Source organism: Episyrphus balteatus, chromosome 2 (genome assembly GCF_945859705.1).
Source record: "Episyrphus balteatus chromosome 2, idEpiBalt1.1, whole genome shotgun sequence".
NCBI lineage: Eukaryota > Metazoa > Arthropoda > Insecta > Diptera > Syrphidae > Episyrphus > Episyrphus balteatus.
The window spans coordinates 29,478,268-29,505,910 of NC_079135.1; the positions used below are offsets into that span (position 1 = coordinate 29,478,268).

Genomic DNA, 27,643 nt, shown 5'->3' on the forward strand with positions numbered 1-27,643 from the left:
CACACAGACAGACAGACAGACAGACAGACAGACAGACAGACAGACAGACAGACAGAATTGCCGGACCCACTTTTTTGGCATTCTCCATCATCGTAATGTCATGTAAAATTGTTATCTCGAGTTCGATTTTTTTTACGAATCCTAAACTTGCCCTATAGTACCTATATCGCAAGTAAAAAAGTATTTGTTACACTGAGCCAAAAAACAACATAAAATCAATCTAAACCACTTTGAATCAATGGAAAATCACTACATTTTTAGCCTAAAGTGGAAAATGATTGAATCAAAGTAGCACACTTTAAATCAAAGTTGTTCACACATTAAATCAAAGTTGTTCACACATTAAATCAAAGTTGTTCACACATTAAAAAAATAAAAAAAGTAAAATTGGCATCCGCTGGGGATCGAACCTGCTATACCTGGGTTGACAAGCTTGTGCTTTACCACTGTGCCATCTCACTTATAAAAATTGATGTGACAAACTGTAAGTTAAGCATAGGACGACTTTTTAGAAAATTAATGAATATATTTTTCACCATTGATTCAATGTAGAACGGATTAAAAATTACTATGCGTTTTTTCTCTGGGTGTAGGAAAATTGTTGATACTGAGCATTTTAAACGGTAAATAACACACCATAGGTATAAAATTGAAGGCAAAAATTAAATTCAAAGCAGTTCTCCAGTCAAAGAGAAGAATTGTCGTCAAAAAGAGTTTTAACTTGGTTTACTAGCAAAAATCAAAAGATGCAATATCCGCATCGTCTCCATTCGTCTGGGTGGCCGAACTATGCCCACCGGAGAAGGGTCGTTGCCGTGTGCAAAGATACCTTTCATTTTGTTTATTTTGATTTTTAAAAATTTTCCAAAATATTAATAAAAAAAAAAAAGCGCAGAAAATGAGGTTTGAAAAAAGCTCCCATAGAAAAAAATAATCAAAAATTTGTTTGACATGGTTGTATTGAAATTTTAATATTTCGAGATATACGCAATGCATTTTTCAGATCAAAGTCTTAAATGGATCCTGATAAGATTGTTGAACAAATATATATATAAAACTACCAAAGTTTTTTCGAAAACTTAGAAATAGAAATAAAAAAGTTTCCACTTTTGATTTTTTAAAAATCGAAAAAAAAATCAATATGGCTACCTTCAAACGCTTATAACACAAGAACGACGCAACTAATGTTAATGGTTATGGGCTTAAAATGTTGCTGAGAATATACCAATGATTCTTGGTTTTTTGTGAAAAAAAAAATTTTTTAATCCAACATGGATGCCATGGCCTCCCCACTTCAGAGTTAAAAAAACAAAAAAAACAACAGCAACATTTTTGACAGACAGCTGCCAAAGTGTATGTACAGTGGTGCCAAATGTTTGCATGGATTTCAAAAATCCTGATGTCGTTTTTTTTGCACAAAATCTATATAGATAAACAAAAAAACACACCTAACGTTAGTGTTTACTGTCTTAAATTGTAGCTTAGAATATACCAATCATTTTTGGTTTTTGGTAAAAAAAAAATTTTACACCCATCATAGATTCAATGGCCCTAATACTCTTAAATCAAACGCTTCCAAATAAAACAAACAAATGGCTTTATTGTACCCGGGTACCCGGGTACTCGGGTATTATAATACATGAAACTACCGGGTACCCGGGTACCCGAACTACCCGGGTACCCGGGTACTCGAGTAATACCCGAAAACTCGGGTACCCGAGTACCCGGGTATTTGTGAGGACGGGTACTACCCGGTCGAAATCAAGAGCTCTAAAATAAACTGCCTCAACTAATTTTTTATCAAATACTGAAAACCATATGCTTCAATGCCTTCTAGTTTCCAAGAAAATTGAAAATAAGAAAATTACCTTTGTATCAGATTTTCATTTTCTTGGCTATTTTCGCTAATATTAACACCTTTTTAACTTAACTCCTATCCCCCTGCCAGCCCCCTGCTTGAGCACAATATAAGATTTGGGCTGGGGGCAAGGTTGGGTATGTACAAAGTTTCTTTTGAATTCGAAAAACTTGAATTTTAAAGAAAATTTGCCTGCACCCAAAATCGCACCCACCCGAAATACTATAATAGTGAGCCTAAGTAGGGAGGTTGCCATGTTTATGTAAACACGAAAACATCTAAAAAATACAAATCTGATAAAAAAGGAGTTTTTTAATTTCCTCAAAAACTAGAAGTCATAGAAGCATACGGTCGCACGACCTTGATCCTAGAGTTCAAGTTGCTTAAATTTTTAAGACTTTTTGGTATGCAATTTTGTAGAAATCACTAATCAACATCTAAAAACAAAATTTCAAAAAAATTCAATGTTAAAATTTATTTTTATAAAATCAAAAAATAATTTTTTTTTCGAAATTTTATTTTTGGCTTATATTAAAATTGTATAAATGCTTCTTTGGTTTATTAACAATTTTTTCACATACCCTCAAAATTTGTGTGAAAAATTCAAATAACCGAGTTTTTAATTTTTTATTTTTATATTTTTCAAAACAAACAAATTTTCCACGAAATTTGGAGAAAACTTACCTTATTACGTCCCAAATATACTTTAACTTATTTGTTTTAATATATGTATGTGTTTATTTTTTCACCTAAAATATCAAAAAATATCAGCTTTTTTTCAAAAAATCGGTAGACATTTTTTTGTTGAAATCTCTACTTTCTGATGGTGCATTTTTAGTTTTTCTCAAAAAATTCGGAGAACGGAAATGTGGCCTTGCCGTTTTTGCAAAAATTGACAGACATACATTTTATTAGGTTGGTAGGATTTCATCAAAGCATAATCCAATTTTAATCAAAATTTTTAGACAGGTATTTTACTTATCGCTTTGAAGTGTAATATGTAAAACAAAACTTTTAAAATAAGTTCGTGCGAGTCGTGCATTTTATTTATTTTAACACAAAAAAAAACACATTTATTATAAAAGATTTCAAATTCACAAAGCAGCAACCTTGTTTTAATTTAACAAACATGGAGAAACAAAACATGCATATTTATGTTACACTGGACATTATTTTTTTTTAAACTTTTTTTTTTAATATATTAAACATTTAATGAATAACAATTTTTTTAAAAACCATAAAACAACGTTTTTTATGCGATAATACCAGTTCATTAATATTGTTGATAGTTGTCAAATATTGCTTCGTTAAATTGACAATCATAATAAGATTCAAAAATTTAAATTTTAGCACAATGATCAAAAGCCTACTCAAATAATAGAGAAAAATCTCGACTTAAGTGACTACTGTAAAAATTTCTTCCTTAGAAATTTTATGGATAGATATTTTGTATACTTATGTAATAGTTGAATATATTACTTTTCCTTGTTATATTTTTCAACATAGCCATTACTTCGACATTTTTTTAACGAAATACAATGTTTTTGGTTTGAATTTTTGCCTTGAAACCAAAATTTTTATTTTTAAAAAGACAAAGTGCAACCAACAAAGCCTAATTATGTATGTAGTTTAATATTTATTTCACTGTAAGATAAAAAATCAATTGTCAAATCTCAATTGTTTTCATTTTCTATTTAAAATTTTTATGAATTGGTATAGTTGTAAATTAACCGGTCACTTTGGCGTATGCGTAACATTTTTTTCAAACGGATTTTTACTGGTTTACAGAACTGTTTCAAGTTATCTATGTGATTCATTTTCAGTCCGTTTAAATTAGGATGTTGACAGACCAAATTTCCCAAATGACTGTGGACTTTTCAGAGTTAGGGTAAATCGATAGACATACCAGATCATGAAACCAAGTTTTAGATAAAGGTCACTTAAACCAAATATACTTGCTCCAAATCTACCACAGTGTCAATAACATCATGCACTTTTCCGAATTTCAAAAAATGCCCCCAGTTTTCCCGGTTTAATTAAAAAAAATATTCGTTCAGAAATATTTCCACCCTTAAGGAATAATAATACTTTGTGAATTTTTTCTATCTTTTTTTTTATTGGATGAATATCTGCCAAATTTATTCAAAAATGAAAATTTAATAAAAGTGTTTTTGAATAATCCAAAAATCGCAGACTTAAAGTAAACCAATAATTTTGGCAAGATCTTTACGCTCAAAATTTTTAACTCGTTTTTCTTTTTTTTTATCAGACAACCAACATCTAACTCCTACAATTTTTTAACAATTTGTGTTAACTTCCTCAAAAAACTCTCGAGAAGCCCGAAATGCCAAGATTAAAAATAAATTTCCAATCAAACTACAAAGTGAGAAAGTTTTTTTTTTTTTTTTTTCTTTTTATTTTATACAAACGTCTTCTTCACTCTTAAACTAAATATTATTTTTACAATTTTATTTCTTTTTTTATTTATTTATAACAAAACAGGCAAACCAACTAACATTTTTAGGAATCTCGCATACACAAAGCTTTGTTCAACAAATAAAACTTACAAACGAATACGTGACCAGAATTGTTGACACCGCTATCGATGCAACACTTAAAGCTCCCGAATGTTTTCCCTTATGATCATCCACACTACCATGTGGAATCTCATTGTGTTCAATATGATGATTCCGTTCATTATCAATAGCATTTTGTTGATCGATTTCTTCGATAGCCAAAACAATACCTTCGTTAATTGTTCTCAAAAGTGGATAGTTTGTATTGATTCTTCTAGGTATTTGTAGTTTAACACCTTTTATGTTACCAAATTCAGCAAATGTATCTGATTCTGGTTCACATTCTCCAAGAAAATCATCAGTATCTACTGACCATACCATTGCACCAGCTAAATTCTTTTGCACAGCAAAACGCACCTTATTCGCTATTGATCTAGTACTGTCGTATGTTACAACTTTTGTGACTCCTCCTTCTTCGTGCAAACGGGCAATTGCTTGTGAGGTTTTGTTATCCCATAATTTGGTCCAGCCAGATGTCTTATTACTCAATAAGGGACATATTTCATTATAACCAAGGAAACCATCTTCTCTTGTAAATGGTCCTTGGAATCCGGAATCATCAGATTCATCGCCAATGTAACCGTCTAGAGCGGTCTTGAATGTTCTTCCATAGAACGGAAGACCTACAACAAGTTTTGAAGCTGGACAACCCAATTGCATTAGGTATTCAATTGTGAATCTCTGTAAAAAAAAATATTAAAAAGTTAAACCAAATACATTCCTGCACTCCCGACTAATAATTTTGCTGCTATAAAGCTTTATAGGTGCTATCGTTGCTTCTGTAAAGCTTTATAGAAGCGAAATTGTTTGTAGGGCTTTTAAGTAATAACTTACCACACTCAAGAATCCATCATCTTCCAGTGGAGCATTTGGGCCAATTTTTCTATCCCAACTGCCGTGATAATCGTAACACATTATGTGCAGGAAATCCAAGTATTTGGAAAGTTCTTTGATATCGTAGGCTTCATCAATAACAGTCTTTGAAGCTCCAATGGCAGTTGTCAAAAGAAGATTATGTTTTCTAAAATTATTATGCAGATCTTTGGCCAATAACACAAATGATTCACGATCTTTTGGATCTCCTCCTCTTTGTGTTGGATATTCCCAATCCAAGTCTAGACCATCAAAGTTATACTTTCGAATGAAATTGGAAGCTTGTTGTACAAAAGCTTGCCGACGAATCGGATCACCGGCCATAATGGAATAGTTCTTGGAACCTTCATTCCAACCACCAATGGCAAGGGTTACTTTCAAATGTGGATGAGTCTTCTTTAAGGCATTTATGCGATCAAAACCGGCCTTGCCATAATTATCTTTCAAGTCTTGCCATGGATCTATTAAGAAGAAATATACAAGATCAACATTAAGGTATTATTTAACTAAAAGCTTATAGTAGTAGTAAGTTGTATGCAAAATTAAAATTCTTTACGCACGATGAAACACCACACACAATTTCGTTTTTGAGGAAATGTTTTATTTTCGACTTTGGTGTGATACATGACACGAATTCTAATTATATTGGTATACGCAAATGTGATTTTTTTTTATAAGACTAGACTACTCTAAAGCCTATTTCTTGCAAGACAATTACTATGGTTAAATCACAACGCATGTTAAGAATTTTATTTTGTTACTATAAAATTGGTTAAATTAATTGAATCAATAAATTTAAGTTATAATTGGTTTTCTATTTAAATTTCAAGGTAATTTAAGAAAATTCAATGTTGTTTGTTTTCAATTATTTTTTGCTATGCGATAATTAAGTTTGGAGGTTTCAATGCAATTTTAGGGAACTCATAAACAACACACCAATATTAAAATTGGAAGCTTGAGTTTTTAATCGATAATTTTTGTATCATAAGCTGAGCACTAAAAACTTTTGTGTAAGAAAATTAATAATCATTTTTAGCAAAAAAACAAAACCGACTTCCATGGATCAAAACTAGGTTTTATGGTTTTTAAAATAGTTCCTATGGCAAAAAGTGAACGAAATTGAAATGGGACCACACTGCAGCCACCAGCTTTTTTGCAAACGGTTCAAGTATCTACAATTATCTACAATTCAAAAAAAAATTTAGCTTTCTACTACCCACGGGAGCCGAGTTATTATAATTTTAAGAAAGCATTAATCCGTAAGAAAATTCAAAAAAATTTCCCTTGTTTATGATTCGAATACTAGTTCTCAGTGAGAGGGGTTGTTTTTGCAAAATAATAAGGCAAGAGTTTGCTAAACAAAAAAACGACTTTGACTTAATATTACTTATTTTTTATTTGTTTCAACAAAAAGAATGTGCACTAAATTGATAGAAAATGTTGTAACGAACAATTCATTGCTTTATTTTTTGGCGTAGGACATTCTGAAGTCGAGTAATTCCCAAAAAACGATATTTTTGGGTGTTTTCGCACCGGTTTTGCATGCGTTCATTTATCAATTGCTCGGCCATCTTTGGTGATAAAGAGCTCATTTTTTCTTTAAAATGCAGGACATGAACAGGGCTACAAAATTGGTTAGAAAAATGTCAATCATGATATAAGCTTTTTTCGAAATAATGACAAAAATGTGTTTTTTAACAACAAGAATTTGACTTTAAATGGCTGCCATTTTATATTTACTCACTCAAATACAATGAAATTACATATAACGATAGAAAATATTATAAGGAAGAGAATGTATGTTTAGTTTTTGGTCTACGACAATCTGGAGCAAAGATATTAGCGTAGAAGTAAAATATCCCAAAAAATGCATTTTTGTGAATAACTCCGCTAAAAAGAATGATCAGGTGGTGAGAAATTGGGTTTAAGCCTTTTAAATATACCCCTATCGATATATGAAATAAAAACTGACAGTGCCTCTCAGCGCAAGGTCAAATGACGCTTTGACTGGAGTAAAAGGCTTCTTATTTTAGCCTTTCACGTGAATCGAATAGCAGAATAGGGCCGTTTGATTCACCTAATTAATACGAGTCTTAATGCTAAACTCCAATAGCCACTTTTTGAAAAATTACAGCATCAGAAATTAGCTCGATTAATTAAATTTTAGGGGTTAAAAATACATAACTCTTAAATTGGATTTACAAATGTTCGATGGAGTAAAAACAACAATTAAAGCAATAAATAAACAAGAAACTTAACAGAAAAGTCTCTAAATATATAGATTGTTAAAAAAATAATGTCTTGAGTTCTATAAAAAGCACCGCAGCGATATGTGCTAGGGTCTTCAGATTTAGGCAAAATTATAAAGTATCAGTTTGCATATATTAAGAATGTGTTGCTCAGCACCTTAAAAACTAAATTAAAACTAAATCTAAGTCTACGTTATAGTACAATTACAAAAATGGATTTGGTAGTTTTTTTTTTAATGTAATGAAAACTTATAGAGACTGTTTTTTTTTACCGCCAAAAGCTCGTATGGTAGTGTTCTGTATAGCACAAGTTTTTTCCTATTATTTCAACTAATAGTTACAAAAAAATTTAATTACCTAATGTTTTTTTCAGTAAACTGGAACAAAACATTGGTACAGAAGAAGAAAAGATCAACTTAAATAAAACTTTTCTTATTCACATATCAATTTAAACTTTAGTCTATAAATTCAAATCTAGTTCTCGGACTAAATCTTTATTTTAAATGTTAAAAATTTGAGTAATAAGTGAGTTCGATAAGGGTTGCAAGCATCTAACATACTTGTATCCTTTCTCAGCCAAACCCGTTAACAGATTTTGGCTTATGAAGCTCTCAATTTTTCATTTTCAGTTACTAATCGTCACTTCAGTTATAAATCGTCACTTAGAACTCATCTCCGAAATACCCTTACTGCACTAATTATTCACATCTTATGCCCCGATATAAAAACCTCCATCCAAACCCCTTTAACTTCTCTTTTTTTTAAGCTAAGTTATTAATATAATTTATGGTTTTTTTGTTTCCTATAAAGAAACATTAATGTGGGCCTTAGGGCCCGGTCTTACTACAACAAAAACAACACAAAACAAGAACCAAAAAAAAAATCAGTCTAAGCTAGTTTAAGTTAGTATTAATTAGTTTTTAAGTTATAGCTTAAATAAATAAATGTATTTATATTCGGATTTTAAACACATGTAAGAAAGATTTTCCTGACCGTTTTTAAAAATTGAACTAAGAATAGTCGTTTTTGATCAAAAAATTGATAAGCTTATCGTTATCTATATGATTCCCAATGTATAGATGATTTCCTACTTTTCTTAACAAGAATAATAAATTAAATTATTTTGTTTAGTTTAGTAAGTGTGATTATGGCTATGACACAGTGACTCAAAAGATACTACAAAATATTGAAATTGCATTACTCCTCTCAAACTATTTCCGAAAAGAAAAACTTCTCATAAAAAATGTATCGATACCTTTCATCCAGCTTATGGTAAACGCTAACAAAATCATGAATGATAGAGAATATTAAATTGTAATTTGTCCAATACTAATACCGTCTTCTACTAATAGAAGTTTTCTGTAAACTTTTTTGTCGATTACACTGGTCGGCAACGAAAATGGAACTTTTCTATAGGACTTTTGTGTGCTGATTCCGAATCTGTAGTCAAAATTTCACAGGCACGTCAAGTTTTCGAAATATTTAAATATTAACAGGTCAAAAACGCGTTTTTGTGGTACTTTTGGCGTTGAATTTCATCACCGTTAAATTTTTTTCGCAAAACTACATAATGCAATATTCAAATCCATATTTTATCGTCTTAAATACGTTTATTTTTATTTTCAAAATTATTTTTTTCTAAAAGATATTTGGTATAGAATGGTATGATATCTCAAAATCTTGGTGGTTAAAATAACTTATGGTTTTTGAAGCAGATTTGAAGTAAATTTCAGTTTTCGACTCCTGATTCGGTTGAAAAAATAGCAAAATATTACGAAAAAATAATATTTTTAGATCAAATGTCAAAAAAAATTTCATTTAAAATTAGTTTTTGGGACTTTATAGCTAAAATTGTAATGAGCAGAGCTCAAAAACTAGACGTGATGGAAAAAATCTGTAAACTGTTTTGAATTCAGCACACTCAAGTTTATTAAAATTACCTTACAGAGTTCTTGCTCCCGACTGTTTTAGTTTTTTTTTGCCGGCCAGTGTTACTATAGATAGATTCTGGATTTTAAGCCATGCTTCAATTCCTACTAGACATTGTTTCCAAAGATACTGCATCTTACGAGGAATCGACAGTCAACATATTTCCTACTTCTTAAAATGATTCATCTTTTTCATTAACAATAAAATGGCTTATGAAAAATCAAATTTTTATTTGCGTTTTTTTTTTCGAAGTAGATTTCATTGGACATTTCCAATGGAATCTTCAATTCTTTTTTCAATCTTCACTTTTTTTAAATTTTACAGTGTCAATAAAATCCATAAAAGTAGCTAATGTAATTAATGACTTTTATACTAACTTTGATATCCTTTTAGTTTCATGGAGCAATATCGTATTAATTTTTCAATTATTTATTTATTTTTTTATTTATTTCGAAATTATCAAAATTAACAAAAGTTAAAATATGTATTGTGAAGTCAATGAACATTTGCCAAAATCATTCAATATATTAAGGCGGTAATAAATTGTCATATTAATAATATTTCGTTCCAAAAGTCGTCATTGTTCAAACTTCCAACAAATGTATTAAGCAAAAAAGCTAAACACAGTGACATCAAATGGTACTTTATCACCAAAAGTCATAGCATATCAAGTTTATCCCAAAATATAACAACAACGAAAACAAAGCAATTTTATGAAACATATTCAAAGTAGGACCATCATTAAAAACAGGATTTGTTATGAGACGTACAGAACAATTTTTCGTCAAATAAAGAACTTCATTCAAAAGGTTAAAAGATTATTATAAACAATCAATTGGTTCTATTAAAAGTCATCTATGCAGATATTGAATATAATTAATGTCTATAGAAAAAAAATGTTACGTATACACCACAGTGACCCATCTTTTAAATAAAAATATATTTGAAAGTTCTTCTTAGATTTTACAACAAAGATATCAAAGGAAATTAAATAAAATGACTAACATATAATATCCACACTGAATTTGTAAATGCTTACATTATATTTGTTTACATTTTGCATGCTAAGAGTTCTTTGATAAAAAATACAAAAACACTGTATTTACATTATTAAAAACGGCCCATTGACTCTATCAACCTTAAAGCCGACCCTGGGAAGCTACACATATCACATCAAACCCAGACACAAAACAAGCGAGATATATTATGCAAAAGTTGTCATACAAAATGCAAATAAATATTAAAACCGAAAGTTTCACAACAAAGTGTTAAATAAATTTCAATACCATAAAAAAAAACACACAAACTAAGCTTTTGTTTGTTTGCTAATTTACCTACTTCCATTCAATGCCCTCAATTCAAAAATAAAAGCAAAACATTATATTGAAAGAAACTTAAAACCTTTATACAAGTAGACCCACAAAAGATTACAAAGAAGTCCTTAAACGACCTCATGTATACGACGAGAACCTACATGAAAAATACCAAACAGGAAATCCAATTTGTTGGAAAACCACAGAGTTTCCTTTATTTTCTGAATAAGAAGACAGAAACAGATACCGCATTCTTTTTATAGAGTTCGCAAAACTTCCTTCTTATTCATTTCCTATCGATATCAATTTACTTATTTGACTGGCGAAACTTGAAAGGAAAGAAAATTGAAGCCTTACCTAAGGATCTGATGGCATTTTGTGTGATGTCTAATCCAACAAACGCATACACAACATGGGTGCATAAATTTGCATCGAAATTCTCAATGGCGTAGGAACCTTTGCCAGGGCGGTAAACGGCCCATGTGGACAAGTAGCAAACTACAACTTTGTCATGTGTTGGACCTGAAATGGATAAAAAAAAAAATGTTAAACATGTTTAGTTTCATTTTAATCTTTATATTAAAAGACGAAGAAGAGGATGAAGAAGAGCAAATAAAAAAAAAAAAAATAACATTTCGACATTAAAATAAAATTAAATGGCGTTTCATTCGAATGCCCACTCTTTTCTGACCAACAACGAGTATAACTTACCGGTTTTGGCTAATGTCAGAGCGATGCATGCTAGTGCCCCAACTAGAACCATCAAAGGCCATCGCACAGTCGCTGCTGACAATGAAATCATCATCACCTGGAATGGAAATAACAAAACAAAAGTTTTTAATTAAAATCTGAATCGAATAATTTAGTCCAATTTCTTGAGAAGTTTTGCAGTGACACTTTTTTTTTTTTTTTTTGTTTTGGATAAACAAAGCCATGAGTAAATAACGTTGCAAGAGGTTTATTTATACAAAAAAGTCATCAATTTATCAATAAAATGAAAGTTCTTAAAAGTAAACAAAAACATCAAAATACATACAAATAGGTAATATGATTCATGGCACAATATTATTGTCAATAAAACCTGTTATGGGTCAGCTATGTTCTATGGATTGATAGTTACTGGGTCATACCACTTTTATTGTCACAAGAGTGCACATATCATCATCATGATATTCATTAAATAGAGAACTGAGAAGAGCGAGAATGATACATAAAAGCAAATTGTAAAAAGTCACAGGAAAAGTAATACTGATTGCTTTTTTCAACTTGTTTAAGCTCTAAATAGATTTTTTGTGAAAAATGCAAATAATTTTTTCCAAATTTAAATTTTTTCTTTACTTCAAAGTTTGCAAAATTGTAAACTTCGCAAATGCAAGCAATAGAATTTGCGATTCGATTAGTGACTCTTGTGACAATGATTTCACTGTCAACAACAACGTCTTCGTCAATATTAGACCAAAAAATTTTTCACAAGTCACAAGTAAGAGTTACAAAATCGAATTTAGTTTTTTTCTTTTACGTGGATTGACGGAATGTATCTGTTCATACGATTCGCAAAGAAGCATCAAAATCGAAATCAATTGTCGTTTGTATGTAATTTTATCAGCGCGAATAAAGTATCATTTCATTGTTATGAAGTATTTATTTATGATTTCTTGAATTTTCACAACACAAAAATATCAAATAAAATCAGATTCAATGACTAACATAATATCAAAACAGAGTTTGTAAATGCTTTAAATTATTTATAATACAGTAAAATAAGGAGAAAAAAGGGGTAAATCTCGGGATGAATGTTAGTAGAAATTTTTTTTGGCCAATATCTTCCTTTTGCCATTCTATAACATATCTCAAAAGTCTAGAAAAATCTCATGTCCGCTTGTCGCGATTTCAAGGTCAAATCGCGAAATGGAGATTTTCAAAATTAGCAAAAATAGGCTATGGTATTATATACACATATGATACATGACTTCAAGGTATTTTTTAATGCTAATTTCAAAAAATCTAAAATTAAGGCAATCTGACGTCTCTGGAAAAAGTTATACCTGTTTTTCATCTGTCAACTCATATTATTATAACAGTTGCAAACTTACTGCCGAAAAACCCTTAAAAGTTATGGTAGATGAACCAAATTTTGCATGAAGATTTTAGAATCCATCATTTATAAAAATCAAAACAATCCCTTACAAAAAATATATATACCTACGAAATAATGGTATTTTTTGATGGAGGGGCAAATTTTAGGATATGCACCAAAGAAGATTCTTGTTCATCTTAGGAATAAGTGCAAATAGGCTAATTTTTTCATTTTAATTTTTGTTTGGATATTCTTTAACTACCCTCAAAAATCTAAAAAAATCTCATGTCCGCAAGTCCTAATTTTCTTGGTTTGAAAATAAAGTGCAGATTTTAAAAAATTGGAAAACTACACTTCAGATATTTGTGTCAGATCAACATGAATAAGGTGCATTACTTTTCAGGGATGGTCAGGTTGACTTGTTTGTGAGTTTTGTTGGAATTAGTGTTAAAAAATACCTTTAAATCATGTCGCTTATGTTGGTATACATATAAAAATTTAAACTTTTCTTATTAATTTTTTAAAATCTGCACCTTATTTTCAAACCAAGAAAATTAGGACTTGCGGACATGAGATTTTTTTAGATTTTTGAGGGTAGTTAAAGAATATCCAAACAAAAATTAAAATGAAAAAATTAGCCTATTTGCACTTATTCCTAAGATGAACAAGAATCTTCTTTAGTGCATATCCTAAAATTTGTCCCTCCATCAAAAAATACCATTATATCGTAGGTATATATATTTTTTGTAAGGGATTGTTTTGATTTTTAATAATGATGGATTCTAAAATCTTCATGCAAAATTTGGTTCATCTACCATAACTTTTAAGGGTTTTTCGGCAGTAAGTTTGCAACTGTTATAATAATATAAGTTGACAGATGAAAAACAGGTATAACTTTTTCCAGAGACGTCAGATTGTCTTAATTTTAGATTTTTTGAAATCAGCATTAAAAAATACCTTGAAATCATGTATCATATGTGTATATAATACCATAGCCTATTTTTGCTAATTTTGAAAATCTCCATTTCGCGATTTGACCTTGAAATCGCGACAAGCGGACATGAGATTTTTCTAGACTTTTGAGATATGTTATAGAATGGCAAAAGGAAGATATTGAGCAAAAAAAATTTCTACTAACATTCATTCCGAGGTTAAACCCTTATTTAACTGGATTATTAGGTACTTAAATATATTTGTTTGTTTTGTATTATTATTTAAAATTTAAGGTTATGTTAAAGTGGCTGCCAGAAAGAAAAATATAACGCATACACCACAGTGACCCATATAATAGATGTAGTTGAAAGTTCTTCTTGGAAAATATCAAATAAAATCGGGCGCCATTTTGGTAAAATTCAATTCCGAATCTTAAAATAATATAATGTAAATAGAAACTACTCAAAACAAAATAGGGCCCGCCTAAGAATTATTTTGAAATTTGTCAAAGCTATTAAATGCATGTAGATCTTATATGTTTCAAAATAAATATTGATAATAAAAATAATAATACAAAAATTTCAAAAATTTGATATTTAAATATCATCCTTATGCTAAAAATATAATTTTGAAAGGTATTTTAATTATCATAAAACACATTTTCCAGCATTTTTTTGCTGATATTTAAAAAATGTTAATTTAATATTAAAAAAATGTTATAATAATGCGTGGTTTATTTTTCGGTGCAGAAGACTTGAAGTTAAAAGGCTATGCGTTATTGACTTAACGATTATCAAGCATAACTCAAACAAAACTCTGAGTTACATTACTTGACGCAAGGTCTCGTTATACAGAATGGAAAAGTTTACTGGAATATACTGTAACGGACTCACTTCGCGGGTTGAAAGAATTCAAATTTCAATTTTTCAAATTTTTATTTAAAAATTTATTTAAATGAAGAGAACATTGTGATTCACCCTTTCGATATCAAATACAAAATGGCATCTTTATCCCCTTTTTAAGCGGTAGCAACGTTTGTTAAGAAATTGTTGCATGTTTAACCTAATTAAAAACGGAAATTGCATTGAACTAAAATAGTAAATTTTGGGTTATATAAATATTGTAAAGTGTGTAGAGTAGACCTTAAGCAATTGTTGTAAGGATATTGGCCCAACTCGAGTTTTAAAAACACATCACAATGCATGCTAGGAAATTTGGATACGTATATGTGCCCTAGATTATGAAAGTGGACTAAGTCACTTTTTGCATTGTTTAAAGAAAAACTTAAATAATAATTTTCTTATAACGATTTAATTATATTTCTTTTATGAAATCACTAGAGGAGCAATAAAGAAGTTTATTTACTGCAATTTCGCGTTCAAATAAACTTTACCCCTTAAATAATAATTATTTTTAGGCTAGATTTGATGCCATTTTTAGGAGTGACTTAGTCCACTTTCATAATTAAGGGCACATATATTTGTTCTACCCAATAAGTAAGTACAGTGAAGAATATCACAACTGTGCCCCTATTCACTGGCGATAAAATGTTTGAATGACTTTAAAATTCGTTCTATCTCATCAAAATAAAAGAAATTTAGTTTAGAACCATACGTTCTCAACTCATAAATTTTGAATTTGAAAAAAAAAAAAAATTGCTTTATTAACGGAAGAAAGTGAATTTTAAGACCTTAAAAAAAATGGTTATCGCCAGTGATAAAGTTATAGAACAGGGGGAATGGTTTGATAGTGGAGGTTATCGCAAATACAAATTTCCTCATGAATATTCCCTTGTAAAACATGGGAACGAAACCGATCCTTAAAAGTTTCGCTCGGAAGTTATTGCAATAAATTTTCCGGGCTAATTTAGCTGTAATTTTATAGGATTTGTTGTTTTCGTTCAAAAAATTACTGAGAAAAAAAATATTTCCAGGCAAACAAAATATCCCTGATTGTAAGTCTGATTATGAAATGACATTTGTGGGAAACAATCCCCAAGTGCTGCCAAGTTATTGCAAGAAACATAAAATTAGATTCAGAATTGTTTGAAAGTCCGATTGGGTATCACGAGTAAGGAGTTACGAGTTCAGTTAATCTAGAGATAGTTCACCAAATTAGTGAGGTTAAGTCTTGTTCAAAATTTTATAGATTTAAAGCCAGAACCATAATTGGCGGATGGAATCGGAAGTAGGGCTGTAAAAGTAACGACAAAATGAGTACCCGCATGTATACGTTACTTTTGATATTAGTACCCGCATCAATAATATCGTTACTCGTTACTTTCGTATGTTTCGCATTTTTCGCATATTTCGTATGTTTCGTGAGTTTCGCATGTTTTGTAACTTTCGTTACTTTCGCATGCTTCGTGTGTTTCGTACATTTCGTATATTTCATGTATTTGATACGTTTCGTATGTTTGGTATTTTAAGTATGTTTCGTACATTGGTATAAGGGTGTACAAATTTTTTTTTTTTTTAAACCAAAAACAATTTCTATAATCTAAGCTACATTTTAAGGTCATAAACATTAAAATTAGTTGCGGCATTCTCAAGTAATAAGAGTTTAAAGGTATAGCTATATTGAATTTTTTTCGTTCTTTTTTAATCAAACATGGAAACTTTTTTGATTTTTTTACAAATTTTTAGACAAAACTTTGGTAATTTTTTGTTAATATTCTTTCAGTAATCTTATCACAATTCTTTAGAGACCTTTATTTCAAAAGTGCAACGCACAGATCTCGAAATATTAACACTTCAATACAACCATGTCGAAAAATTTTTCATTTATTTTTTCTATTGAGACTGATTTTCAAACCTCATTTTCTCTGTTTTTTTTTGTGTTGAAAATTTTGCACCGAAAATAAACTAATTTTTTGAAAAACCAAAAAACTTTTGTTCATTCTTAAGCTAAATATCAATACCATTAACACCAAGGCCATAAACAGATTGGTTGCGTCGTGGATACCTATACATATTTCGGCCAAATAGAGAAAATACAAAAACGTCTCTTTTGATATTTCTGTATAAATTATCGATAACACAATGATTATTGAACCTTGGCACTGCTGTTTTAATCGAGACAAAAGTAAACTCCAGATAATTATCTGCAGTTAGCATTCTGACTATGGTTACGATACCGACACGAGATGCGAAATGCGACAAATTGAGTGTATCACTTTCGTATCTCTTACATCGGATTTAGTATTGAAACTGGAATCGCGTCGTTACTCGTATGTTTCGTATCTCGTACGTTTCGTATGTTTCGTTACTTCAGTACCCAGTAACGAAACATACGAGTAACGATACTGTTTAGAAAGTAACGTTTCGTTACTCGTTACTGAAGTGAATACCCGCATTTTAGTAACGAATACATACGATTTGCTACAGCTCTAATCGGAAGCTACTATCAATTGTTGCTGTTTTCTTTGTATTTTCGATAAGTTTTTATCTGTCGAGTGTGATTGCGAGTGCACAAGAAAACAACAACAATTGACAGTAGCTTCCGACTCCATCCGCCAATTATGGTTCTGGCTCTACCCTGTTAAGAGTTCAATTTCAATCAATTCAATTTAAATAATGCTTAGAAATTTAAATTTTCTCAACAACAAAACTAATGAGATAAAATTAATAAACTATATCTTCTTCAAAATCAATTTTTATTTAGAATTACTAATGCAACGACAGCTTACGAAAAAATTCCACTTATACAATTAATCGATATCTAAAGCAAAATAATTATTCTATTCAAGATTTATTGGGACAAGCTTAATCCGGTGAAGAGCTTGTTATTTTTTCAAGTTAATTTCTTTTTTCAGGAGATAGTTAATTAAGATGTAAGTAAGTTCGATAAAAACAATTTTGAGATTTCTACCGCATATCCAGCTCACATAAATGTACAAATATTAACCTCGGTTCAACTCAAGATTTCATTTAATTTATGTTTAACCACATCATAATGTAAATGTTACTAAAGTATACATTTTATTTCAATTAAAAAAAAAAGAAACAAGAATTAATAAAAAAGAATCTTTAAATTGGTAAAGTAAACAGAAAATCCAAAAAAAAAAACACGTTATTTTTTCTAATTGTATATTCCAAAATCCAGATTATCAAGAACAACTTTAATTTATTCGAAATAAAAATAACACAAAAAAAAATTAACTACCCTTCTTCAACAAACATTTAAATTTATTATCATTTAATATCAATACACTCTGTGTGTGAAAAGTAGTGGGGGCGCATCGCAGTGTTAATCAGAATTAAATGAACTAAGTAAACATGTTAGATTGGACAGAATTAACAAAAATGTTTTTATTTTAATATATTTTTGTAAGTAAAGTAACAAAAAAAATATCACACAGAATGTCCTGTCCATTTATATGGAAATAAGCATAATAAATCCAATGATGAGTAATGCATTTAAAAATGTGCAATTGCAATTTATCGCAATTTAATCCGGATACATTTGTATCTATACATGAACAAATGTATAAAAAAAATGTAATTGGAAGTTTTTAAGCCAATTTAATGAGAAAATCAAATTGGACATTCAAGTGAAAAAAAAATAAAATAAATAATAAATTTTTAAATAAATTTGCAAGTTCAACATTAAAAATTGTGCAAATATTTAAATTTTTAATTATTATTTAGTGTGGGCATACTCTCATTTATTTTATGGATTGACCTCATTGATTTCCGTGAAATGAATATCAAAATTCACCATAAAATAAACTGGAGATAATAATATACTCAGGATGAGTTTTTTTTTTCTTCTATTTGACATAAATGCAATTTATGCCACACCTACAAAAATTTTAAAGAAAACAATTTTACAACTTGTATAAGTTGTACAATCAAGATGAACATAATTATAATAATTTTATAATCACTCTCTCAATTCAAGTTTCTCTATAATACAAAAGAGAGAAACGTCAAAATTATCATAATAGTAACTCAGTTGACAGTTCTCGGATTCATCTTCACCACACTACTTATTATTTGAGCAAGTTAGTAAAACATTGATCCATTGAAGGTTAACCACTATAATCCCGCATCAACCATGTGGTAAAACTTTAAGCTTTTTTATGATCTTTATAAACATACTAGATTCAATAAGTGAAAGGTTATTTTAGTCATTTTTATTACATTTTAAAGATTGACTTTCAATTTCACCTCGATTTGAAACATCTTCTTATAGTTCACATGCACTTCACTAGAAAATATTGAAAACAAGAAGAAAGCCTATATGCGGCATCATGCATCTTTAAATATTAAACAAAAAAGTTATTAAGACTGCAAAAATAAACCGGAAATATAGGTGCGTGATAACTTTTATTAGCAATATCGCAAAACTCACCTTTTATGGGGGATTTTGTGGTAAATTAAGAAAACAACTCTCAAAACTTGAATTCCGATTTGAATAAACAATTTGTCAAGATATAATGAAAAAGAAGAGATTGAAGAAGAGTGGGGGGTCTTATAAAATAGTCTTAAAGCTCGAAACCGTTAAAAAAAAGAGTAAAACAAAAGAAAAATATACACAACACGTAGGTAAGCCAAAACGAAACGAACGAACTAACAAACGAACCACTTCAACCAGGTCGATGGTTTTTCTTTAACTAACTCAGCTCGAAATGGTGAACTCTCACTTAAGCCATGATATTACCTATTCCCGCATATGAAACCTTCCGGACGGACAACTAAAAACCGAAAACGACGACGACGACAACGATAACGATGGAATGGAGACGGATAGTATAGTTTTCTTCATTTCTTCATTCTCCAACTCCTAAGCTCGCGATTGAATATAATTTTTAAGCCACTCTGTGAGTGACTTGACTGACTTTTTTTATATATAAAAAGTCGACAATGACGATGAAATTGTTTATATTATTATTTGTTGTCACGGTAGTAACTTTTTTGTTGTTGTGTTTCTCTGCGTCTTCTGTTAAGTTAAAGAAATCCCACATCTTTTCCGTAGTTAGGTCAGGTGAATAAAACAAAAAAAAATTTAAAGCAGGTATTGTTATTATAGAACATGCATACACAATGATAAAGTGTAGTTTCACTGTTACAAGTCGGTTTTATTGAATTAGGGTGAAAGTCATTGTTTAACTAAAGTATCCCGAGGGAGGGTTGAATCGCATATAGAGGTATGGTATACAAAGGTATAATGCATATTTAAATAAATACAGGTGGCAACTTAAAAAAAAAAAGTGGGGTAACTTAAAGTGTCTGTGAAACCTTCAAATGTTGTGTAGAATTTTATGTGACACATGGCTAATAACAAACTAAGGGAGTATTGTTGACCACAGTAACCGCTGTTCCATTGATACCTTACCTACACATTTCATTTTACGAATAGATAAAAATAAACAAAACAAACTAAAGTGCAACGATGACAGTAAATCACTTTTTGTTTTTTTTTTTTTTTTTGAACTCTGAGTCTTCTGAAAATTCAACTTCTGAACAACTCATGAAAAATTTAAAATCTTTATGATCTGGTAAGAAAATGTGTAAATTGGTAAAGATTTGTACTCTGATAAGTATCTACCTAAAGATTTGTTCTCTAAAATTGCTTAAGGATTTTAGGCTTCTATAGCTCACACTAAGGTGTAAAAGATTCCCTTGAAATCAATTTGTTGGTTTTATATATGTAAAGCAGAGGCAAATTAGAAAATTACTTTATCAAATTTTTTGCGGGACAAAATTTTTTTCATGGAATGTTTTCGGGTGGTTGTTCTTATCATAAAAGTCAATTTGTTGGTATTATAAAAGGTCGGGAGTGGCCGCCATCTTGAAAAAGAGAGTGAGTTGATTAAATACAAATTTATAGTTGGTAAAAGTGCGGGTTTTGTTTTGGGTAATTCTTGAAGAATGAACTATATAGGTACTTATAATTATCTATAAAATGAGCCTACAATTGTTATTGTAACCATCATATTGTAGAAGTAATCTAACGCTGAAATCTGAATTATGATTGGGTCTCAAATGATCCTTCTTTTCTAATATGAACCGTAAATTTAATTTAACGGCCATATTATTCACTCTGGATTTAGTTTGGATTGAAGGCCTGGTCATATAAAACTCTTGGAAAAGTTTAATTTTCTCAAAAATGGCTTCAACGATTTTCTTTAAAAAATTCAAGTATGTATTAGTTTTTTAGCAAGGTCTTTCTTTTGAAGAGAAATTTGTTTTTGAAATCATTATCAACGGTACCTGCCATAGAATCGTTTTTTTTTTTTTTTATCTGATTTTCATTCTCATTCTACTCATTCAATTTCAACTATTTTTTTTTTTATATAAAACCATTTTTATAATTTTAATATGAATTAAAAATAAAATTTTGAAAAAAAAATAATTTTTAGATTTTAAACAAATTTTGAAAAAATTGATGGTTTTAGATATTGATAAGTAATTTCTACAAAATGGCATACCTCCTACAAATTTTATTTTAAAACTCTAAATGGCTGATTTCATAACATTTTTTGTATGGAACAAACGTCATTTTAGGACGTAAAAGCCTGATAAATATTTAAAAGGGCTTTATGAAATTGGCCATAACGATTTTGAATTTTTTTTTGTAAAAATGCATCTTAATCAAACAAATCAAACTGCGTACTTGTTTTGGAGCTCAATTTGATCTTAAATACTGTTTTATGTCTTTGAAACCCGAATTTTATGGTTTTTTTTTTTAATTTTTTTTTTATATAACAAATTAACATCATTAAAAATTTAAAAAAATCAAATGGATTCCCTAAAAGTATGCAATATTTAGGTTCGACTTTAACAAGTCTACCATCTATTTGCGATGCCTTTGCTAAATTTTTTAAGTCAAATTATATCGATTCTAGTAATGTCACAAACACCTCTTTCTTCCAGTCCCTAAATAGTCTAAACATAGGTAATTTAAGTGTTACCATATCGGATGTGGAATTAGCTCTATGTAGTCTAACTGAAGACATTAATTCTTGTCCGGATGAAATTCCACCTATTGTTTTGAAAAAATGTTCCGTCGCTCTATCTAGAGTTTTGTGTTTTGTCTTTAATAGTTCGTTAAAGTATGGTGTATTTTTGCCAGAATGGAAAACGTCCTTCGTTACTCCTATTCACAAATGTGGTCCAAAACAGGAAATAACAAACTACCGACCCATAAGTAAATTGTCCTCAATACCTAAATTATTTGATATGAAATTGTTTGCGATAAATTGAATTTTATATTAAAAGAAACCATATCCCCGTACCAACACGGTTTTGTATCCGGTAGATCAACTTCCACTAACCTAACCATTTTCACGAATTGTATTCTCAATTCATTAGAAAAGGGTTACCAAGTGGACGTTATCTACACCGATTTTGCAAAGGCGTTTGATAGGGTGCATCATCAAATTTTATTACAAAAATTAGAGAACATAGGTTTTCATTCCAACATGCTTCAATGGCTGACAGCTTATCTTACAGGACCCAGCCAGATGGTTTCAATTGATTCTATTATCTCTCATCCCTTTTCTGTAACTTCCGGCGTTCCACAAGGGAGTCATTTAGGTCCAATGCTGTTCCTTATTTTTATAAATGACCTTCCTGATGTCCTTACTAACTCAACGTGTCTTATGTTTGCGGACGATTTAAAATTTTTTAGACGTGTAAAAAATTTAACAGACTGTACGCTTCTCCAAAATGATGTTAAAAATCTTATCAACTGGTGCAATATAAACCAATTAGCCCTAAACATATCCAAATGTCAATGTTTTTCGTTTACTCGTCGTTTGTTACCTATCGTTTACGATTGCAATATGCATAATCATGTCCTTTAAAGAGTTTCTATTAAAAAAGACCTTGGAGTAATTTTTGATTACAAGCTAAACTTTGTACATCACACAGAATTCATGGTAAACAAAGCCAACTCTATGTTGGGTTTTATTTTTCGTAATTCGTTTGGTCTTATTGACCCATACTCTCTAAAAGCCCTTTATGTTTCGTATGTTAGATCGGTCCTGGAATATTGCTGCGTAGTGTGGAATCCTCATTACAATGTTCATATTACAAGGATAGAAAATGTCCAAAAAAAATTTACAAGATTTGTAGTACACAAACTAGGCTGGAACATTGAAATGCCTTCGTATAACGTTAGATGTCAGCTTATTGGTATACAGACATTAGAAAACCGCCGTAAGATGTTTGCTATAAATTTTGTCAGTGATATTTTATCATATCATATTGATTGTCCCTATTTGTTATCGCTGATAGATCTTTACGCTCCTTCTAGAGAACTAAGAATTCGAACCTTATTCCGCGAAAACGTTCATAGAGTAAATTATGCGTTTAATGAACCTATGACTCGCAGTGTTAGGGAGATTAATAATGTGTCAAATAATATAGATTTTAATTTCCATTTGAGTAGAAACTCATTCAAAAATATGTTAAATTTGTATTTTTTAACTAATTAAATAATGTAAATATATAATTTTATTTTTTTGTGTAGCTTTAATTTTATAATGATTCTATGTATAATTTAAAAATTTCGTTAGTCTATTTGAGATTGTAAACTCTAATTGATATTAAATAAATAAATAAATAACATATTTCTATATAGGTACCTAAAAAGTTTTAAACATTTTAGCAACTTGAAGTCATAGAGAAAGTTCGTGCAACCCAATCGTGCATTTTATTTTAAATTAATACCGTTATAAATTCTTCACCCATATTATTTTTAAACATCCAGAATTTTTTGATAAAAATTGTTTTGTGTTTCTTCTTTTATTCAATGTGTTTGATTGTTATGGGGACTTTTCACGAGTCGATTTTTGCCGTGCGGCTAAGCTTTTCGACTCGTGTGAACGTAAGTCGCAGGCGACTAAAGTGACATTCCCCATAGAAAAATCCTAGTCGACCGACATATCGTGCGGCTGAAATCGACTTGTGAAAAGTGGGCATTATTTTTCTACTTATTTGGTGGTGTTTCGTATCAACTCTAAAAAAGTTGACAGATTTAGATAATTACACGGTGTTACAAAAATGAGGTTTCAAAATATACGCGGGCGGAGACCTATCAGGTTTTGTAGAGCTAGTCGCACTGATTACGAAACGGTATTTGAAAATCCCCTAACACCCCCAAAATCTGGAGTTACGGGCAAAAAACGGTTTTTTGGACCTTCACCCATTGAAAAAATTCTAGCTTCGACAATTTTTTACCCATTTTTTACCCATTTTTTACAGTTTCTGATAGAAGATAAATATACCTTTTCAACAATGTATAAAACATGTAACTCGGTTAAACCACTTAGAATTTATAAGCTGTCAAAGTTCAAAAATTTCCATTTTTTTCGTCATTTGCCCAACTTCGGCATCAATTTAAAGTATATGTTTTCAAAACAATATGCTATTTAAAAAATATATTCTAAAAATATATCTATTTCTCAATCAATCGAGGTACTGTTTAAGAAAATCACTTCAAAATTGGCTTAGAAAAAAAAATTTTTCGATTTCAACCCAGATACAGAAATTCGAACTTTTAGGTATAGAACAAAAATGTTGTTTCGGCACGTAGTAGGATAACTTGGGCGCCAGGATTTGATAACGGGTTTTTGTAGAGGAGCTCAATACAAACATTTTTTTCTTTGGGAGGGGGGTCTATCTCCCCCCGTTTAGGTGGGAGGGGCATTTTTCTAAAAAAAAATTATCAAAATAAAAAAAAATTATTAAAAAACAACGGCAACACTTACAGTAATAAATGATACCATTTCCGAAAGGAAAAATTGTACATTTGATTCTAATATTTAAATCAATATAATATAACCAATAGTTTTTGAAATAATCGATTTCAAAGTTAAAAATAGGCGAACAAAAATTTTTTAAAACTCATTTTATACTATTTTTGTCCAGACTGTGAATTTTAGTAAAAAAATTACTCACACAGAAAACTGCCTCAATTGAATCCTTATCGAACAGTGAAAACTATATGTTTCTATGTCTTCTAGTTTTTGAGAAAATTGAAAAATAAAAACAAATAAAAACAAAAAATATTTTGAAAAAAGAAAAATCTGATAAAATAATTTTTCAATTTTCTCAAAAACTAGACGAAAAAAACGTATCGAGGCTTAACTTGGCAGCACTGCACATGGAATATTCCGAAAACAGCAGACACAAACAAAATTTAGAGTTGTCATATTTTTCGCTTTCAGGTTTTTCTTGTATGTTTTACAAAGAGATACAAAAATGTATGCTAGCAGAAATAATTAAATACCTATACATTTTATCATTTCAAACGTCAGTTTTCACGTTTGTAAAAAAATTTTAAACAATTTATGAAAAAATTAGTTTGGTAGCACATATTTAAAACTGCTCAAAAAGTTAAGCCCAGAGAAATCTCCGAGCTAAAACATTAAGCGCAAGAGGCTAAAGTGTTGTTGCATTATTAACATGTAAATTGCTTTGCCCCGACTGCGTTTTTTCGTGTCCAGTTAAGACCGGTTGTAATAAAAAAAAAAACACATCAAAAGATAGTTTTAGCACGACCAAATTGGTTTTAGTACAAAGAAATAACCACTTTAAACCTGGGGTCAAATCGTCGCATACGTTAACTAGTAACTTATGAACTAAATCTGTTCATTTGGCATGATCCCGACAAACAATTTTAGTTCTATAAAGCTTTACAGATGCAATTGTTGCTTCTGTAAAGCATTATAGAAGCAAAATTGTTACTATGGATGTCATACGTAAAGCAAACGACTTCGTATTCAACTGAACGGAATGTCATTCGTTTGGTTTAAAGTTTTCAAACAAATCGTTAAAGGATTCAAAAAGTAAAGAAAATATAAATATATCTTATTTTAAAAATAATCAAACTGTTTGAAATCACGAAAACATACTAGGGAATTTATTAACAAAATAAAATTTCACGAAAAGAGTTCAAAGCACCAGCACCAACTCCCATTCTTAGAGGATATAATATATGGAGTGCTTGTTCCTATACCTAATACATTGTAACGCCATATGCATGGATAGGGGTCGCTGCCTTCGTTTTTCAGTGCGAGTCCATTTCCGCAGCTGCAAATAAACACGCTTGTTGATGACAGTCATCTAATGAAAATAAAATGGAGGCATGCACTCATCGAAAAACTAAAAGAAACTAGAGCCCTCTATAAAAGCTCACGGAACTAAGAGCACAAGCACTCCATATATTATATCCTCTAAGCTCCCATTGCAGACCATTGATTTAAGAAAAAAATAATTCCTCAAATTAGAATTATATGGAAAAAAAAAATTAGATTTTAAAACTAAAACAAGGTGATAAGCCAAAAAAATAATAAAAGTCTTAAAATATGTATAAATCATGACGATCACGAATTTTTTTTTTGTTGAATTTTTTTTTTTTCTGAAAACTTGGTTTTGGTTCCGTTTGAAAATGTTATAGGCCAAATAAAGCCACAATGACCTAAAAAGTGAAAAAGTGGGAAATTTAAATAAGTAAAAATTTTGTATTTCTTTCTAGTGCTATTTGTTTTTGGAAAAACTATAAAAATGTTGGAATTGGAACTTGTATCAACCAGCGCTCTGGCAACACCCTGATTGTGACACCAACTATTAATCTAAATAATCTCATATGGTAATACTGTAACTATTTGAATTCAAAGACATTTGCTGTCAAACAATTTTATTCACTTCTTAAGCCTGGTACGCTGCTCGCGCTAAATTTTAGCTGAGATAAAATTCCCATACAAGTTATCGATAACTTGTATGGGATCCATTTTATCTCGGCTAAAAATTTTCGATAATTTGTATGGGAGCTAAAATTTAGCGCGAGCAGCGTACCAGGCTTTACTTTTGATTTTGCTGTGCTGCGCACAAATACTTTATATTATTCTTTGAACTGTTTTATTAAATTAATAAAGTCTTTTATTAATATTTGTATTTGATTCTTCAAAAAATTGCTTTCTGCATCATTATTTTTAATTTTGTGGTTGGAAAAACTGTCACACAAAATGAGTTTGAAAATTTTCACTTTTTAATTTTTTGCCAAAAAGTAGCCGTTGCAGTTATAGCCTGGTACGCTGCTCGCGCTAAATTTTAGCTGAGATAAAATTCCCATACAAGTTATCGATAACTTGTATGGGATCCATTTTATCTCGGCTAAAAATTTTCGATAATTTGTATTTGAGCTAAAATTTAGCGCGAGCAGCGTACCAGGCTTTTCCAATAGAAAATTTTCCTTAAATTAAATTATTTTAAAACAAGTGTAAACAAGTACTTAAACCGATTCCCATAACGATTCATCAAGCCTGGTACGCTGCTCGCGCTAAATTTTAGCTCCCATACAAATTATCGAAAAATTTTAGCTGAGCTAAAATGGATCCCATACAAATTATCGATAACTTGTATGGGAAATTTATCTTCGCTAAAATTTAGCGCGAGCAGCGTACCAGGCTTCAAGTACAAACATAAGCCTGGTACGCTGCTCGCGCTAAATTTTAGCTCCCATACAAATTATCGAAAATTTTTAGCCGAGATAAAATGGATCCCATACAAGTTATCGATAACTTGTATGGGAATTTTATCTCAGATAAAATTTAGCGCGAGCAGCGTACCAGGCTATACCCTCAAGACGGTGTTCACATTGGCCTCACTCCGCCGTCTCATTTTGACGTTTATGTGTTGCTTTCTCACTTGCACTTCATGGCGTGAAAGAGATGTCAAAAAGAGGCAGGAAATTTAAAACTCATTTAAACTCTTCGGACTCACATAGCTGTCAAAATGAGTCAGCGGAGTGAGGCCAATGTGAACACCGTCCAAAGTATTTCCTCTACGTTGTCGTTCGCCAGTCGGTCAACTGTCATTTTT

At 30.3% G+C, this 27,643-nt stretch overlaps 1 protein-coding gene across 2 annotated transcripts; it reads right to left on the reverse strand.

Annotated features, from left to right (window-relative positions):
* Window positions 1–4,265: 4,265 nt before the first annotated feature.
* On the reverse strand, window positions 4,266–19,590 carry LOC129910783 (probable chitinase 2). Of its 2 annotated transcripts, none has more exons than XM_055988324.1 (5): window positions 19,164–19,590; window positions 11,510–11,606; window positions 11,156–11,320; window positions 5,269–5,768; window positions 4,266–5,115 (listed from the first exon to the last, which is right to left on the reverse strand). In XM_055988324.1, exons 2-5 carry the CDS (start codon window positions 11,601–11,603, stop codon window positions 4,408–4,410), a joined length of 1,467 nt encoding a protein of 488 aa, XP_055844299.1. In that variant the 5' UTR covers window positions 11,604–11,606; window positions 19,164–19,590; the 3' UTR covers window positions 4,266–4,407. The 2 variants fall into 2 exon arrangements, with proteins under 2 accessions (XP_055844299.1, XP_055844298.1); XM_055988323.1 differs by lacking the exon at window positions 19,164–19,590 and adding an exon at window positions 18,980–19,062.
* Between the last annotated feature and the right edge of the window lie 8,053 nt (window positions 19,591–27,643).

Excerpts from the sequence above, each read along its gene's own strand:
- LOC129910783 (XM_055988323.1), bottom strand. Across the intron at positions 5,769-11,155 it reads AAATGCCATCAGATCCTTAG|ATCCATGGCAAGACTTGAAA; the intron begins GTAAGGCTTCAA and ends TCTTCTTAATAG. Across the intron at positions 5,116-5,268 it reads ATGATGGATTCTTGAGTGTG|AGATTCACAATTGAATACCT; the intron begins GTAAGTTATTAC and ends TTTTTTTTACAG.